Here is a 19,046-nt window from a genome sequence, read left to right on the forward strand (position 1 = left end):
TAACGATCCGAGCGAAAGACCACGGAGCCCGCTGTGACAGGGGCTCCGGAACCGGGGGGGGCAGGGGGCAGGGGGCAGGGCAGGGATGCGTGCGTTGGCAGCGTTCGTTGGCAACGAACGCTGGTTCGTCAACACTGCCTGGGAAAACAAGGGGAAGAGATTGACCTCACCTCTTAACCTAAAATTGAGGTCAGCGATCAAACTATAATACGGAAGGGTCCACAAGGGTAGCGCGGGCATATTCCATTCAGTACGCCAGCCGGTCGTAGGCAGACGGTCTTGCGACGAAGCAACGCTGCGCCGAGTCGAGTGCCTGCTAGGCCTATATTCGGAGAGCTTCGTCGGAGCGGGATTCGCGGCTGTTGTCGCTCTTCTCGGGTGTTTGTGGATCCAGCGTCGAACGTATCTTTTTGTGCATGTGCGTTAGTTTGCTTTTAGCAGAGCGTAATGTAGAGGTGTAATAATTCACGCCCCCTCGATTCGACGGCACAAAGCGAATCGAGGTGCCGTGGTCCTTTTATGTGTGTGCATGTGTGCTTGCGTGCGTACGTGTATGCTAATACCACGACTCGCGTGCCAAGGCCTCGGCAAGGCGCTGAGCGACCTCTCTGCTTCCTACAACAGGGAACGAGAGACCAGGGAGCGACTTCATAACGTGGCTCTGGAGCTTGAAGAGGAACGCACTTGCAGTGCAACTCTGCACACTCAAATCGCTATGGGGGTCCGAGCTCTGACTGAGCTGCAGTCGTCACAAGAGCAGCTGCTGGGTCAGGTGCAAGAAACCGAGCACAGGGAGGCGAGGACTGCAGGGAAGCTGGAGTGCGCGCTGGCAGAGCTGCGTGCCGCAGCTGCTGAACGCACAGACTTGGCCAAGGCGTGCGACGACTTGCGCAAAGCGTCCGATTTGAAGGCGGAACAAATCGCCACCTTGGAAAGGAAGGCCAAGAGGTATGTGGTCGTTAGCCGGGAGCTGGAACAAGAGAATCGCCAGCTTTGCAAGGACCTCCAGGACTACTCCAAAAAGGATCGCACGTGAGTACACTACCCACTTTTATTTTCCTCTGTTCTTAAGTGTGTGGATACTATTGTATGCTCATTAGTCCAGTGGTCGGTATTGTGACAATTTGCGCCTGTCGTGCAGTTCTCGAAATGTTTGCTATGAAACTGTGCACTCTTGGGTGTTGTCTGACTGCCTATGATATAGCTGAGGTTCTATTTGCAGTGGTGGAACTGCTGTGCCAATTGCGCCAAACTGCCAGAACGAATTACCTGCTACATGCTGCTCCAAAGACTGCCTTTGTGCACAATTTGCGCAGTGTCTGTGCCAAAAGGAAGCTGTTCTCGAAAAGGAAACTGAAAGTGTCTTGCACGTGGCATTTTTAGCGATGCCACTGAAAATGAAGAAAGTACAGTTTTTTTATGCCTATGTATTATGTGCAAAGAGTAGGGCTGCATGAATATTCTAATTTTCTAATAGTAATTTCAAATAATATGTTATCCGATATTCGCTTCCACATTACTACGATATTAATACTTTTCGAAGTGTTGATTGCAGCGAGTTAGCCCCCTTGAGTAAGCTTCTCAAGCACTGGTGCACTGCGGAGAAGCAATACCCGCAGAGCAGACACAGCTATCTCGCGACTCGCTTCGCTGCAGCGCAGCCACACACTTAGGAGAAAAACGCACCTTCAAACTAGTATGGTGCATGCACGCACCTGGTGTATTAAAACAAAAAATAGAAAACTGCGATTGTTGATATTACATTGCAGTAATATCGGCATTTAACTGTGGTTATTATGCAAAGGCATATGTTAGGCAGCGATGTTCTAAAAACCTGTGTTCATTATTTTTTTTTATTTTTTTTTTAACTCGAAATTAAAGAAAATATTTTCTTGTAGGATTTATAAATTCCCTCATTTAGGTATGGCTGGGCTCCTTTATATGCTTAATTTTATGTCATTTGTTGTTTCCTTGCCATCCCAATGTAGGTACTGGGCATTCTGAGGCTACAGTCTACAAATATAGCTAGATTAAATTTAACAGAGTTCACGAGTGGGCAATTAGGAGCTTAGGAACAACCCTCGTGAGTTCAGCTGAATTTTCATTTAAGCATGGTGTAACAGTAGTAAAATGCGTGGAACAATGTGCCACAACTTTCCAATATTCAATTAAAAAATATTCCCTCAAACCATAGTTCACTTTTAATTTGCTTCGAACACAAAATCCATTATTTGCACATGCCTAATGAAGAGTTAATTATCGGTTCTTGTGCAAACGGTGCTCACATCGATCACAATGAATAGCTAGCACTACTCGTTGCGATTGGTGAGATTAGCGTTGTGCTCTGCTTAGCTGCTCTATGAGCAGCAGCAAGTTGAATGCGAGCGAGGGCAGTGCGAGACACATTCAACACAAAAGTGTTTGTTTGATGTCGAACTCTCAACAATTGTGTCACTGTGATGTATACCCTATAGACCTTTTCTGCAAGTGCGACGCCATCTTGAATTGACGTCACTTCCAGTATGTGCGAAAACATTGTTTTGCCGTCGCCACGCCAATAGAAGGCATTTAGGATATAAGCGTAACCGTCACCCATTCTCGTTTTGCCTCCCCTTTATTTTTTTACTATTTACAGGTTGAAACGTTGGATTATTTTTTCGTCGCCCATACCGGATACGCCTATTAAGGTGGCTGGAGGCGAGAGTACACAGAAAAGGTCTATACAGTAGGCAAAAACATCTTTTTACATCAAACCCAGACAGAAGCACCATCGGTACTCCTAATAGGTTAATTGAAACATCTACAAAATTGCCGGCATAGGATTGTTCAGTAAATAAATAATTGCAGAGGCCAGGTCCTTGGTAGGTATTACTATTTAGTCTTCCAACATTCCAATAACTGCAGTTTTTTCCACAGGCTAACTTTCAAAGAGATTGTATAAAATTTTTTGACATGAAAGCTCAAAATTGTCTGCTCTAAAAGTGGGAATCTCTGCTCCAAAACCCGTTTAACCCTGCTACAAGAGCTGCTCCTAATCACCGCTTGTCAGTTCCACCACTGTATTTGTAAACTTCATTGCCAAGGGCATTTTTGTTTTCACTGCTTTAAAGGGGTCTTCAAAATAAAATGCACCTGCCCGATTTTATTTTTTTAAATATTCATTAGGCCTCGAAGTATTGCAGCAAACTATTGTCTGCATTTTATTAACCATGCTTAAACATCACATTTTTGGGACTGTCTGTAACAACCATGCGACGCCCTAGAGCAGCACGAGCAACAAAACATTGTGGTAGCTGTGTAAAAGAACAGGTATTCAACTTTAATTACCCTTTAAATAATAAATTGAGAGTGATAAAAACTGTCAGTTGTTTATTGGCGTTCTTGTAATAGTTGGATGCCACTACATCACTTGATTGGAATACAGTTCCAGTTTCAGACGTGTCGGGGGTTTTTGTTGTTTGGTAACTGTTTTAGCCATGCTACTTGTCCCACCGCGGCTCACATTTGTTGTGGAATGCGGTTCCACAATGTCATGGTGGATTAGAATAACAACAAAACATAGCACTAAAATAAACCCCAAGAGGATTCAAACCCAGGACTTTGCAAAATGAATAGCAAGGAGGGACGTGCACAGAGGTGTCCTCTCAACTACAGTGCAACCCACTTATGACGATAATGACAACCCGAAATTTCAATCGATAGAACCGATTATCGTTGTATCTGGACTAGAAACTTATCATTTCCAGTCTAGAAACTCTGGAAACTGATCGTAATAAGCTGTTCATTTTTATACACTGCATCGTTATAAGTGGGTTGCACTGTATTGGCACATACGTTTTGTGCCATTTATTTACCATGGATGTAGTCGTAGGACGTCTTAATTCCCCCACGGCCGTCTTTATGGTTGAGAGTTTTCCATTAATTTTTCTTTACCGCAACCTTCTTAGTGATAACCTGTACGCAAAGGCGATTGTTTCATATTTCCATTTTTATTTTCCTTTTCCTGAAGGCAGATCGGCAGTTGACTAGTCAAAGTGAGAGCATATTCACAACTCGTCCTTTGACGATCGTATCGGGTTGCAGCTCGACCAATTGATGTTGCGAGCAATTTCCTAAACTCCTCTGTAGCACGTCACGTAGCTGAAGCGCCATACTGTATAGGCGTACGGCTCGACACCTAAAAGTTGACCGCGGTGTAATAGGCGATGCTAGAGCTCAGTCAGACAACTATCTTAAGAGTATCTGAGCATTGTGTTGGATGTCTTTTTAGGACCGAGAGGGAAGTTCTCTGGGAGGCCAAAATTTTCGCTTTTATGCTAGTAAATGAACTTAGACAACCAAAAGAACGAATGTGGGTTGTATCATAAAGGACAAGGATTCCAGATAGACAAATCGCTCAGAATTGTGGTAAAATTTTTCAGACCCCTTTAACTTTTATATTGTTTTCAGGGAGGTGAGCATACTCCAGAAACGACTCGAGGACTCTTGTGCAGAAGCCCAAAGGTGAATATGTCTCTGCCTTAAAGCACTATACATGGATTTTAAAGAGAGGCACACTTTCTGAAATGGCCTTTAACTTGGATAAATGCTATGTGGCAAGCGCAATGCGCTATATTTTAGCGTGCAACTCGGCACTTGGTTAAAGCCATAAAAACGTTTACCTCTGCGAGCGGAACTGTAGGCTGAGTTCTACACCACTTTTCTCCCGGTTTCCCCGGCAAATACAAGGGTTTCCCCTTGTATTTGCCGACATTTGTTTATTCGATACCTACAACACCTTTTCGGGGTACTATTGTAGAGGGATACACATTGCAAAAAAAAAAATATATATATATATATATATACATAAACAAGAATTTAACACACATTATGTGATGCACTGGATACGGCACTTTCGTTGTAATGAATTCTGTGCCGCTAGCTGATATGCTCACTCCTTCCATTTTGTATTTTGTATGCAGGTGGAAGAACGACTATGAATTGCTGCAGGCCAGGGTCGCACCCTTCCAGGTTAGTGGGAAAGGACTGTAGCGTTTTGCCAGAATAACGATCGGAAGGTTCGCAACATGGTGTTTTCCGACTTGGCAAGGAATAGACTCAGAACCAAATGGGGCCTTGGGATTGTTACTTATTTAGCGCTTGACTTGGGTAAAAGCACCTTCTGAAATTCTAAAAGAATGCATTCTCACCCCTCCCCTTGAATTGAAAAAATAATTTCTGGCAGTAACCAACAAAACCTTTCCAAAGGTTCAGTGTGCAACACCGCAGCCGCCATGGTTTGGTCATTGTTTCCTGCGTGAAGCGTGCAGTTAGATTTCAGCTCACACCGAGGCTGACACAGCACTCGTCTCCAATGCATGCCCAAAATAACACTCTTGAGCAGTTACCAGAGAGCACACACTCTCAAAGAGGGTCTATTGCAGCTGAAGGATTGAACACCAGATAAAATTGCTTCCACCGTTGTGGGTAGGCATTTTGAGCCAACTCGCTTCACACCAGTACTTTTGGAGCCTGGCTCCAAAAGCGCTGGCCTACGAATCCCCAGGCGGAGAGTTCAAATCCTGGCCGAGGTGCTTACAATTTGATGAAGGCTCGTTGGCAGAGAAGGCACCGGTAATTGAGATTTCAGTTGCACATCAAGACCCCTGGGGGATCGGAATTAATCCTGTGCCCTCCGCTGGGGTGTGCCAGATGCCCTTGGTCGGTTTAGCCCGTAAAACCCCAAAATTTTGATGGGTACAGTTTTCTCATTTTCTTTCTCCGAACAATGACGATGTGCGGTGGCACTTCGTTTTTTCTAGTTGCAGCTGGAGCTTTATGACGTTGAGAGGCGCCACCTGGCAGAGAGAAACCAGGCTACCGAATCGGAGCTGTCCAAGTTGCACCACAAGTTCTCTGAGCTGATGGGTCACCAGAACCACAAGCAGAAGATCCACTACCTCACCAAAGTCACCGAAGAACGGCAGCATTACCAGGCGGCAAGTAGCCTTTTCAGTGTTGTAGCAATAACCGCTCTTTTGTCAATGAGTTATGAATCACGTGCTTAATTGAGTACTCCCCAGGGTTAGGCACCCATGCCTTTTTCTGTACTTTGCGTAACTTCTACCTATGCATGGCGGATTCCTAGAGGTTTTTACAAAACATATCATGCTGAAATCCAGATTCGAAAAATTCTGTATCTTTTAGGCTATTAATATTTATAGTTTGGTTCTCAACCATTCATGTTTAAGGACCTCTTTGCTGGCAGAAGTGATGGGGGACTCATCCACTGGGGAGGACGGGGAAATAATGGACGATTACGATAACAAAAGTGTAAATAAAGAACTCGATGTATGCAAACTTACTTTGAAGTACTAGAACAGAACCATACTCACTTGCTGTGCATGCAAGACGGTCAGCATAATTTTAATATTGTTTGGTTGAGGGCTTTCAGTACCCTAAGAAGGCGTTCAAAGACCCCGAAGGGTCTACGGACCCCCATTTGAGGACCACTGGTTTAGCCGATGCAGAATTAATTGACCTTTTTAGGAAATCGCCAGTTTAAGAGGTTCTGGTATGAAAATGCGAGCATGTGCTCAAACAAGCGCAAGCACTGCTTCGACTGAGGTACCTACACCCTGCTGGCTCCATTGTCCAGCAGTGACCTAGATTGGGCTTCCCCAAAGTCCCCTTTGTTCCTATTGTGGCTTATCTTTTGCCCCCAAGTTAATTCTAATACCCCATTCACACGGCAGCAAGTATCTACCTTTAGCTAAGGTCCCTTAGCTAAAGGTACTTTAGTAAATGGCATTCAGTATCACACGGTGAATAAACGGAGGATGAATGTGTGAATAGGTAGTACTGGCCATACTTTTTGTATCGGCCTTGTCGTAACGATTTGTAGCTCGTGAACTAGCATAAACGAGGAAGAAAAGCCTTTTTCTACATGGCGGATAAGCTTGGAGCGAGTGGTGCAAAGCGCACCTTGAGGCGGTCCAATGAAGAAGCTGAGGTATTGTTTTGAAGTGAAAGGTTTGTCCACGAACGATTTGCGTATGCTGTCCTGTAAAAGGTTCGCAATCTTATGCATTTGGCCTCCTCAGACCGGCAGTGCATTGCAGCTGCATGGTGGGCCCAAGGTTTCAGACGGTGTTTTGAAACTCAAAGAACTGGTAAAATACTGCTTCGAAAATCGTTACCTAGTTTGTTCTAGTTACCGTTTTGCTTTGCTATACAAGAAGCCACTGGCAGCAGGCATTGTACAGATTCACTCTAATATAAAATGCCTCCTTTCAAGACGTTTAAAAATGAGAGGAACATGCCAATGCTTGGATTTGCGTACGCCGTTGTGTTGTATAATTGGCTGTAATATTGAAACGGACACGTTCAACAGAATACATGGTGGCTGAATCTGCTAGCATGAGTGTTTCTCACTAGCATATTGCTCCGTGCTTGTGTTCAGGCTTAATCCAATAACTGCTACTTGGAAATATTCAATTTGTTATAAAGCACTCAACAGCATATATCAGTCATTTTTTTATTTCGAGTTCATGGGTGAAGCGATGAGGCGAGTTGGCGAGAGCTCCCTTCAACATAAGCCCTCCCTTAGTTAAAGGGACCTTTATGTGCCGTGCGACGGCCTCCAGCTCTCTTTACTAAAAGATCCTTAGTTAAAAGTACCTTGAAGCTGCCGTGTGAAATGGGTAAAAAACTTTCCTGCCCTCTTCTTCGTAATGCGCACATTGTTTCGTCCTCAAAATCCTGGAATCCAGTCTTCCACCAGGTGGCAACATGGTTGGGCAAAAGGTTGTAAGGTTTTGTAAATACACTTAAAACAAGAAGAAAGTCTGGATTTGGTAATCATAATCTTCTTTGAATTTCAGAGGTGTTGTGTGTCTCGTGCCTTGACTATTTTGGTTTGAAACGCCATCTCACGTGCCCATATTCTTGCTCTTGCAGGGGGTCCTCAAACTGCAGGAGCAAAACCTCAAGCAGATGAAGCTGATCCAAAAGCTGGAGCTTGAAGTCAAACGTTGCTCTCTCAAGCCCCCTCTTGCTTCTCATAAGGAAAACCTGTTTCCGTGAACTGCGCACTGATCCGATTTCGCATACACCTGTCGCTGCTCCTATTGTAAGCATGCAGCCTTCAAGCCAATTGGACTGGTATTTATTATACCAGGATTTTTACTGTCATTTTATTTTTAGATTATATATGTGAATTTTTAAACGTGCAGAATAAAAAGTATAAGAAAACATGGTACCACTTCGTTCTGTTCGTGTACATGGTTTCGAAACCTGCAAGTCTACAGCCCAGAACACCCATGCTCGTTTTAGAAGGTAAACTCGTAATTTGGAATAAGTAATATATATATTTGAATACTTGTTCATCGCCAGTCTGGCACGAATGTGAAAAGTCCATCAAACTGGGGTGCCTTTATGTGCGCTTTGCTTAGGGTGATGACATCTGGTCGTTAATGTTCTGATCGCTTATTTTCCTTCCTCTGTTTTGAAGCTTGTGAAAATCTGTCCCTGCACGCACTCTTCGCTCTGACTGTGGTATGGCGACATTTTTTTTACGGAGATTTCTTTGAATTTTTTTTAGCATGTGCTGTCAGCATGGGGTACAACAAAGGATGGCATCCTCTAGACTAGAGCCACCAAAAGCTATGCTTCAGAGTAATGCTTGCCCATCTTGGGGCTCAAAAATCTTAGTTGCTACCTGAAGCTTTGTCTGAAGTCTCAAAAGAATGCTTTTTCGTCCTCTACAAATGTTTTAACAGTTCATGACTGAGCAAAGTAATATTACACGAGTTTCCTAACACCGAATCTAATGCTGAGGAAGTCGCACTTTCGAATCTTGACGATCGGCAGTTGCATCTGCTCTGTACTAAGCACCAAGATGCCGGCGTCGGGTGTAGGACAAAGTGGTTTTGGACAGTATGGTACCAAGCGTAAAGCTGGACAAAATGGTCCCAAGTGATTTGTTGACTTGGGTGCTCTCTGAAGTTTTAGTGAATTGCTACTCTGGAGCTTCATTCAACATTTTTGTTTCATATTTTAGGAAACAGCTAAAGAAGTTAATTTAAGTTGTATTATTCCTCACGGCTCTATAGCACCTATTTGAACAAGCCTTAGCATTGTGCAAAGCATGGAGCTTGGAAGTCTACACAATACATATGCATACACTAAAAGCGCAAGGTCGCAATGCACTTGCACTGCGATTAATTGGACGAGTCGGTAATACCACGCAAAAACGTTAATGCAATTAGTATGTTTTGTCTTCAGCACTACTTTAACATACATCCTGCTCCTGTGTAATGCACATTAAAGACCCCAGGCTAGCAAGTGGGTACAGCACTGCCAAACTTTCTCCACTACAGAACAAACCAGTGTCGCCGCTCCTCAAAGGTAGGCTGACCTTGCACTATAAACACAAACATCAAATATATGTTGTGGCATGTATATGGCACATTTTTCTTCTCGCGTTGATTATATCAAATATTATAGACACATTATTTGATACATCCAGTTCATACATATTATTTCTATTCCACTGTATATTTTTCCCTTCAACTTAACTCGGCTACTGGCGTGCAGCGCGTCTTGAAATGGACATGTGCAATGGCCCAAATTTTTAATAATTTCAAGCCAGCGTCGACTGCCGGGACAACCAGCGCTGTGCCGCGAAGAAATGCGGCGTCACGGGAGAGATTAAGCGCTTTCTCGTAAAGCTCTTTCTGTTGCGAGCATCGTCTGCTAGGCTATTCCGTGGACCGCACACAGCCCCTGTTCATTATCTGCTGGCATAGCTAACAGTCTTTAAGCAAAGATCTGAACAGCGCTTGCTTGTGTGATACTGCTTAGGCGTGGCATAAACCGTGTGTCATCTTGAGTTTAATTTACTTTTTTTGTTCATTTCATGTTTGTGTTTACTTTTGTGAACACCAACAAAAATGAAAAATACAGTGACACGACAAACTGAATGCAACGATAAATTAAACTACATACCGCAGACAATGCTGCGAGGCATCAAAACCAATCCATTGCTTTCACCCTGACACGTGACATTGTACTTTCCCGTGCAGTTGTACCCAATGGGAAGGCCACGTGACACACTTTTAGCGATGAACTGGCCAAGATAACACTCGTAGCGTCGGCTGCGGTACAACACAAAGTGAAACGGAGTATAGACGGGGTTTTCGATTTGGCTTGGTGTTTTGTATTATCAACTGCATTGTTGCTGTCATCATGTAGCCAAGTAGTCACAGTTTTCTTCAACGAGGTTGGTTTTCTTTGACCAGTGGGCGTGCGCACATTTTTATGCCTCCTCGAGGGCCCATAAAAACACGGGAACGCATTGTGAGAATGTCGATGGGCGGCATGACGCAAAGGGATATAGAAAAAAGTCGGGGTTACACAGGCTAATGTCAATAGGATTTTGAACGCATTTCAAGAGGAGGGGCGTATCGCCCATGCACTTCGACATCGCAAGCGCCCTGCCCTCCTTTGCTACAAAGCAAGGGCTGTGTGTGGTCAACGGAATAGCCTAGCAGACGACGCCCCCACCAGAAAGGGCTTTGTCAACACCACTTAGAGCAAAGGCTGCAGCGCTGTGAGTTGCGACTTCACAGATTCACGACGAGTGGGCCGACCTGAGAATATACAATTTGAAGCTTCTATTCGTAGTGTGAATGAATGCAAGTATATGTGTGCATGAAGCTTTCACAGCTGCATGTGTCCCTTACTGAAAATTATGCTTTAAGTTTGCTAAGTTTGCCTGCACTCGGTTAAATCAAAACTTGTGCGCTTCGGTCTAGGCGGCGTCTTCGCCTCTTTTAGTCTTTTCTGCATTTAATTTCTCGTCTTCGTGTCTCCGTTTCAGATTAATTACTTTATGAAAAACGTTCCCCAGTTCACCTGCAGTTTTGTTTTTATTATCATTAGTTTACTTCTGGTAAAAAATACATTTCAACACATTACGTTTTTCGCTGTGGCTAGTGCTACGTCCGGACGGAGCACTGAAACGCCTATACCTAACCCCCCCCCCCCCCCCCCCCCCCCCGCCCTCCTCTCTCTCGCCCGTGAACCTAGGGAAGGCGGAGATTTGGACGTAACTTCGGTTACGTCTGACGTAACGCTACACACTTCGTACATTTTTTCGTGCTCCAAAAGTCCACATTTTTTTTTAAATAATCTTTTTATTAGCTTCACATACGAATTCAGTAACCACACGTCATCACTAGGGGTGTCGCGAACTTTTGTCGAACCGGATTTTTAGGTCGAACTTTCGGGGTTCGACGAACCTTCGAAACTTTTCACCATGCAGATTCGACTGGTTCGACTTTGCGGACAGTGTGGCCAGACCTTGATACACGCATGTATAGGTTTGGAGAATTTATTTTTATGCAAAGGGTTATTTTATTTTATGAGCACTTGCAATTAAAAGAAACCAATTCTAATCACTGAAGACATTAATAACATAATTTTTTTGTACTGTATTAACAGAAATAACAAATCAGCGGTGCCCTTTAGCCATTACCATCCAATCCGAATCCAAATTGCCAGCCTGTCGCGCATGCGCACACGTGTCAAACCTCAATACAAGGTTCGTCGAAATTTTCACAAGAGGTTAGCAAAAGTCGAACCTGGTCGAACTCGAACCTCGGCTGGTTCGCAACACCCCTAGTCATCACCAACTTGATTGTTGCTGTTATGCATTTTGCATACAAAACACCAAGCCCAATCGGAAACCCTGTCTATACTCCGTTTCACTTTGTGTTGTACCTACGGGTGTCGCGAACTTTTGTCGAACCAGATTTTTTGGTCTAACTTTCGGGGTTCAACTGGGTCGAACCGGTTCGACGAACCTTTTCACCAGATTATCATGTTTTCTACAGCGATCAAAGTACAAATGTTGTCTTAGTTTTGAGTAAAAGCCTCAGGATTTGGTAAGGTCACGTGTCTAGTTGTCAAAACAGGGGAGTGCAACTTTCTATACCGCCCATGGAACGCAAATTGGAAAACCCTGGAGGCCGCAGCGCCATTTGAATCCCCTGGTATCTGGTGGCTGTACTAAAATAAATATGGCGGCACAGCGAAACCAAAACCGAAACTGCACGGCAGCGCCATTGTGTTTGGATGGATGGACGGTGCTTGCGCCACCTAGATTTAAAAAAAAAAAAATATATATATAAGGCAGACTAAAGTTCCTTCCCAAGGAGAGCTACGCCAGAAGGATGTACTACCAAAGTACTACCACATCCGATATCAGGGGTTCAAGACAGGCTGGATGAAGAGAATAAAGGCCATAGATTCTAAGTACGGTGGGGGCACAATAAGGCATCTGGCGACGACGGAACGGGAGTGGGCGAGGACAATACGGACAGAGGTGACACGGGCCGGAATAGAGGACTGGAGAAGGACAATGCAGAAGAAACAGAGCCTCCAACTGTACAGGAAACACAAGAAAGAACCGGGTTTACTACAGTTGATCGAATGCCATTTCATCGAAGCACGTTTTAGAGAACGGGCTCGTTTTATCGAAGCACGGTTTAGAGAAAGAAGAGACTGAGTTTAGAGAAACGCCGTTTATCGAAAAGGGAACAATATTTAAAAACGGCTTTCCTACTTCGCGCGTGCATCACTGGTGCGCGTGTTAACCCAAGCCCCCTGCTGCGCTCCCGCCGCTTCGCGGCGGCAGTCTACGGCGGCTCATTACAAAATTGTTAACTCGCCTGATTTACCCGTACACGCCGCTTCGCGGCGGCCGAATTCGCTAAAAGGAAGCTCATCGCCATTTTCTCTAAACTGGGTTCTCTACAAAGCGATTCGATAAACTGGGGTCGGTAAAACGGCGTTCGCTAAAACGAGCTTCTCTAACCCGCATGACTCCGGAAAGAACCAGCACCCTATCCACACTACCGGGGAGACCGAGCCAGCGCGCTGCTGTTCCAGGCTCCCTACTGACCCAGAGACGCAGATTTGAGCTCTATGGAGATGACCCAAACTACGGGCTCTGTGGCGGCGACGAGGAGACTGTCGAACACATCTTGGGACAATGCAGTAGCATCGACCAGAAAGGGCAAAGCGCGTTGCAGTGCGGTGTAGAACAGGCCTTTGGCTACGGAGAAGAGGCCGAGGAGGGCAGCGGTGACGACGGTGACCGTAACAACCAGTAACAACCGCACGCATTCGACGGACGCAACAAAACGCCGCCTGGTGACGTGGAAGCGACTTTGCCGCACCGCGAAACACCCTGCCTAGAATGGAACGCCTGAACAACCTCAACAGTGCACATCAGAAGTGACTATTTTTTTATTTTATTTACGGTAACAGAGGCACTCCTCCTAGGTGCGCCCGCCCTGTTTTAAAAGGGTTTTGGTCCATCTGACTGACTGATGTTGTAGCTTTTTTTTATTTTTTGCCCGGTTTGCGCGTTGCTTTGCTAGGCTTCTGCTGCTTTGCGGCTTGTTTTCGCATTTCAATGCTGGTTAATGTGCGTTGAAACGCACACAAGCCAGCACTGAAAAGCGAGACCAGCAGCAAAGCAGCAGAAACCTAGCAAAGCAACGAAAGTGACACACACACAAAAAATATGCAATGCTTGTCCTTTTGCGTTCATTTTTATTCAAAAGACAGTAGAAAATACAGACGAAATTTTTCACTATTTTGCACACAAGAATCAAAGAAATGAACAACAAAACAGGATAAAACGTTAAGGTTACGTGCGTCGAGGTGATGATATGCGTCATTGCAAAAACACTTCGCTAAATTTGCATAAAATCTCTAGGTTCGTGATCCTTTTCGAGCTTCTTGGCGTATACTCACAAGCCTTACACCGCCCAGCCACAGGCGTGGAGCCTACAAAAAAAGGTTGAATTGCTTGATTGGCCATTACGTGCATGATAGGGTCATATGAAAACAGCGAGAAGTTTCTGCGCCTCCTTTCAAAAAACGGTACTTGGAGTTCAACACTGTGACACTAAAAACTCGTGTCTCCTCTATTTTTCTTCTCCTTGACTTAAATGCCTCCACGCTAAATTGACAATCATTTCGAATTTGATTATATTAGTAAGCATATAAGTAAAGAGCGACGACGGTGTCTTGCAACTAAAGGAAACTAGGCATTGAGGTCAAGAAAAATAGGTGAGCTCTTTGGTATTGAGTCTTCATCAAGAACCTGCATTCGTTTTTAATATTATCACTTAAATTTAGGAGTGCGTCACTGCTAAACGAAACGGGAAACCGGAGCGAATCGCTCCATCGCTCATCCTCAGTTAATCGAAAAATATTTAGGCTGATTTTCACTCCTCGCGAACAGACACGTGAATCGCTGACAACAATGCCCCCCAAAAAAAAAAAAAAAAGAAACCAGCTCACAGCAAAAAGTTTCCCATCTTTTAAAGTGAACATATGTGCTCGATCTTGATATGACACAGAAGTCTCCAGTAATTTGAAAGTGACATATTTCTCGCGGCGAGTGAAGAGCAATCCTGAATAATGATAGGATTTGGTTTTGTGATTGGAAACCATCGTAGCCATTGCCAAAATCAAACAATTAATACTCACTACCACTGCGACAGCTAGGTTTTGTTGCAAACATCTAATCAGAAACTTAAGCAAGAGAAGACCGAAAGAGCGTACCGCACGTCCATTGGAACTTTGAAACCATTGATGTCCCGGCTTTCGGCAGTCATTCCCCACTTGGCACATCAGGTGGTGTGGTGATGACGGAAATCCATGACGAAAATCCAGCGCATCTCGAGGCGCGAGGCGCGGGTTCGGAGAGAGAGAAAGCGCGCCCAGACACGTTGAAAGAGTGCAAGAGAAAGTTACGATAACAAGCCTCAAAGTCTCGAGGAAATGGAGCGTGCTGGTTAAATTACGGTGTTTGTGGAGAATAACATAGAGGACGAAAACCGGACGACACGCGGAGAAACGTGACGTCCGGTTTTCGTCCTCTTTGTTATTCTCCACAAACACCGAAGCTTCAAAGCCATTCACACCTTCAAAACAACTTCAACTTTATTTCGATTCATTAAATATATGAATCATATTTATTTAAAATAAAATAACAAGTGCCAACACCCGCTGGGAGCGCGGCCTCATTGCTAAAACGCGTCTCCGACTGATGTGTTTACTGTTGGTTTACTTCGTCCAAAAAAGTGGTCCCTCGAGTTCCGTCTGATGACGTCATAGAAGTGCCACGCTCTTGCCGGTTGCGATCCTGGCGGCGTCACAACAGCTGTGGTGTACATCAACCTAGTGCCACTAAATAAGCTACGCTTCAGAGTAACGACACTTGTTCATAGTGATGGGACGAATCTTTATCCGAATCGAGATCGGAGCCGAATCTGAAGATCCGGAAAGATTCGGAAAAGTAGCCGAATCTCAAGAGATTCGGAAAAGTTCGGAAAAATTCGGAGCGTTGCCATGGTGTCCTGATCACGTTGATGAGTCAACTTTTCGTGATATTAAATTTACGAAATTCTACAAAGGGCACAAAATATTGTCGTAATATAATATCATAGTAATAAATAAAATGTTCCGCTCTGTTTATATTTCGGATGTTTAACGGGAACGGTAACCAGGCATCGCGGAAAAATTGGTTTCGGCTCCGGATTACGACCAAAATAGGCATGCTTGCTGCACGTGGAAATACAAGCGCATGTTTTCATCGCCCCAGCCCCGGCGGTTCGGCCAGTTCGGTGACAGTCGCTTGTGGGGCAGGCGGGTTGACGAGAGTTTCTTGGGTACCAGGAACCTCCGGCGTTTTTAGCGGGGTCATGGTAGTGACCACCGCGGCTGCCCTTGCGGCGAGGGAGAAACGCAAGCGCGATAAGTTCCTCGTGGATTTCGTCAGGCTTGGCGTGACCGCCCCAGCCCTGCGGGATTCGGCGGACGTGCAGCCGGTGCAGCGGCGGGTGGACGGAGCGAGATGATGTTTACACGAAGATCACGTTAGCCGGACAGCAGTACTCCGGGGTTCCCGGAGACTGAAGACGTCCACCGTGCTCGTCCGAGGTTCGCAGCAGTCCCCCCGCAAGAGATCGATGCCGTATGTGCGTGGTTCAAACCACGACCGGGTTCAAACAGATTTCGTGCCCATAATTACGGTCATAGTAGCACACCTCACACAAGTGAGTATGTTCGATTCGATTATCTTCAACGTGTGTCCACTGCGGTATTGTTATCGGAACACGGGAAACTCCTTGCGCTGTACTATTCTCCTGTACGGCATTTGTACCTTTCTGTTTAATGAGTGTTTCTGAACAATAAAGTGGCGTTGGACACCCCTGTGTTGTTTCTTTTTCATCAAATAAAGTTCACGTACACAAAACTTGTTGCCGAGAACGGAGAAACGACAGTGCGACGTTTTTCTTCGCCAGTGTCGGTACGCGGTCGAAGTTGGGATGAGCAACACTTCTCATCGCTCTCGCGTCTTACGCAGCTCTAGAGGAGACGAATCATTTCCTTGCCTAAATGTATTTAATGCGCTTTGCGCCACATTAGGTATAATACACAGCCCCATTTCGCTACATTCTACTTTACCGACCACCGGGAAACCGCGCAGAAACCGAGACCGTGCATTGATTAGGCCTACGCCAACCACACCGATCAGCTCAGCTGGACCTGGGCGCGTGCCAGGGTTTAGAATGACAGTACAGTGCATACCATACGTTGAAGTAAACAAGATAAATCTGTTTATATGCTGTAACAGTACCTAAAAAAGAACACAACCGACCGCATTCTCGAGGTTTACGAAAGGGTTCACGCTGCCGTCTGCAACCAGCGACGAACCTGACGAATCTCCGAATCTGCCCAATATTCGTCGCGGGAAGTTTGGAAATTTCCGAATCTGTCCGAATCCGAATCTCCGGTGATTCGTCCCATCACTATTTTGGATTAGCTCCCGCTCCAGATCTCAATCTGGATCTGAGAAAAGTCGCTCCGCCGATTTCGGCGGATTCAACCGGAAACCAGCCGGGCCAGCCCTCAGCGCACACACGTGACTTCCTTTCTGGCGGGGCATCTCGCCTGATCTCGCCCATCTCGCCGCCTGTACCACCCGCCGATTGAGGTGAGAACACTGATCTCTATGACAATTGCTGGATCGCGCTTCCCCGCTTGTTCGCTGCAGCGCAAGTGAAGCCACCGGGCTTCACTCGCTTGGGATACGATTTGCAGTTTTTGCTAGCCTTTGCTGCGGTTTTCCAGCGTGCTGACGACACGTTTTCTACTCGTTCGTCGTCATTCGCCGAAGAAGTTTTTTGACGACTCTGTGTATTGTTGAGACTTTCCGTTGTGAACACGTGGAAAATTTTACGAAAGTGCAGTGTCGCAGGAAAAAGGCACAACGCGTCGAAAGGAAGGGCTGGCGGCGTGTTCAAAGCATCCTTGGCACGCCGAAGTGCCGTGTCTCTGTGCCTTCGCACGCTTGGATACCGACCAAGAACCGACGCCGTGTGTATGTGTTCAGCGAGTGCAATGTGCGTGAAGCTGTTCGTGCCTCTGGATCAGCGTCCTTTCCCCTCGCGGTTTAGGAACGAGCTTAATCCAGCGTCCACTAGCGACGGAAGATGGGGAGAAGGTACGTCTTTTTTTCGTCCTTAGACGATTTACACAGTACCGTGCACAACAGCTCCTCATCACTGATCAGTGCTGGCTTATTATCAACCTACGCGACTCGCCTAATTGTAATTGGTCAACAGATTGCACACGACCATATCGGCCGCGCTTCAAAGATTTTCATTCTCGCCGTCTTGTACTTTTGCTTTCGAAAACCCCCCTGGCTCCACGTACAACGTTGCCCCATTCGTGCTCCCACGGAATCTATTAGAGTAGATTTGGGACATAGCCATGGTTGATATAGTACATAAGAATACGTACAGATCTCCCCCTTTTATTGATAGCAACTCACCGGAACAGCTGGACGATCCAGAACTCCGTGGCCGATATATATAAATGATCTAAAGGCATCTACGCGCGACACACGTTCAGAACTTTGGCGCGGCGTCAATTCTTGACCGGTATCCAAGCGTGCGAAGGCACAAAGATGCATCACTCGGCGTGCCAAGGAAGCTTTGATCACGCCGCGACACCGGCGACACGTTTTCGACGAGTTGTACCTTTTGATACGGCTTCACGCACATTGCACTCGCTAAACACATTCACACGGCGTCGGTTCTTGGTCGGTATCCAAGCGCGCGAAGGCACAGAGACACGGCACTTCGGCGTGCCAAGGATGCTTTGAACACACCGCCAGCCCTTCCTTTCGACGCGTTGTGCCTTTTTCCTGCGACACTGCACTTTCGTAAAATTTTCCACGTGTTCACAACGGAAAGTCTCAACAATACACAGAGTCTTCAAAAAACTTCTTCGGCGAATGACGACGAACGAGTAGAAAACGTGTCGTCAGCACGCTGGAAAACCGCAGCAAAGGCTAGCAAAAACGGCAAATCGTATCCCAACCGAGTGACGCCCGGTGGCTTCACTTGCGGGAGCGGCAAGCGCGATCATCAGTGGGTGAGAACACTTGGGTGAGAAGTACTAGGAGGAGCACGTTGCAATATTGGTGAAGCCTAGTCATAAAAAGTTTAAACGATGTTGTGGCCAACGTGACCGCAGATCTCTCTGGTAATTGGTGCGCGTGACATGTCACGTGTGAGATGGATGATTGATTGTAGAAGGACTCCTTGCAGGCTTGCGCGCGCTCCGTCCGGTAGGTTTTATCAGATCGAAGGCTAGACTGTGGTGTATTCTAGTACCCCATAGCTGGACAAAGGCTAGCTACGGTCACGTGATGTGGTCGCGTTGTCATGGTAAGTGAGGAGAGTAAGGAGGAAAATGAGAAAGAGCGAGGCGTCAAGCCAGCGTGTCTTATGGAGGCTCCGCGGCTTGTGGAGGCTCCGCGGCTGGCGTCCTGCCGTCTCCTAGCCTTCAATCCTCCTGGCTTGACGACAGTTAGTCGAGCAGCAGCAGGCCTGGTTCACGCTTGCGAATCAGCGGGCGAATCTGCAAGAATTCGGCCGCCGGGTGTAGCGTCCACTGTGCATTGCCGCGGCCGA

At 46.0% G+C, this 19,046-nt stretch overlaps 1 protein-coding gene across 1 annotated transcript; it reads left to right on the forward strand.

The window, feature by feature from the left end:
* Positions 1-324: 324 nt before the first annotated feature.
* LOC121836240 (hyaluronan-mediated motility receptor-like) lies at positions 325-8,239 on the forward strand. The gene is made up of 5 exons (XM_042291084.1): positions 325-1,032; positions 4,450-4,503; positions 4,962-5,010; positions 5,802-5,978; positions 7,939-8,239. The coding sequence occupies exons 1-5, from the start codon at positions 530-532 to the stop codon at positions 8,062-8,064; spliced, it is 909 nt and encodes a 302-aa protein (XP_042147018.1). The 5' UTR covers positions 325-529; the 3' UTR covers positions 8,065-8,239.
* The last annotated feature ends 10,807 nt before the right edge of the window (positions 8,240-19,046 follow it).

This window comes from Ixodes scapularis, unplaced genomic scaffold, assembly GCF_016920785.2.
Source record: "Ixodes scapularis isolate PalLabHiFi unplaced genomic scaffold, ASM1692078v2 PGA_scaffold21__2_contigs__length_744675, whole genome shotgun sequence".
Taxonomy (NCBI): domain Eukaryota; kingdom Metazoa; phylum Arthropoda; class Arachnida; order Ixodida; family Ixodidae; genus Ixodes; species Ixodes scapularis.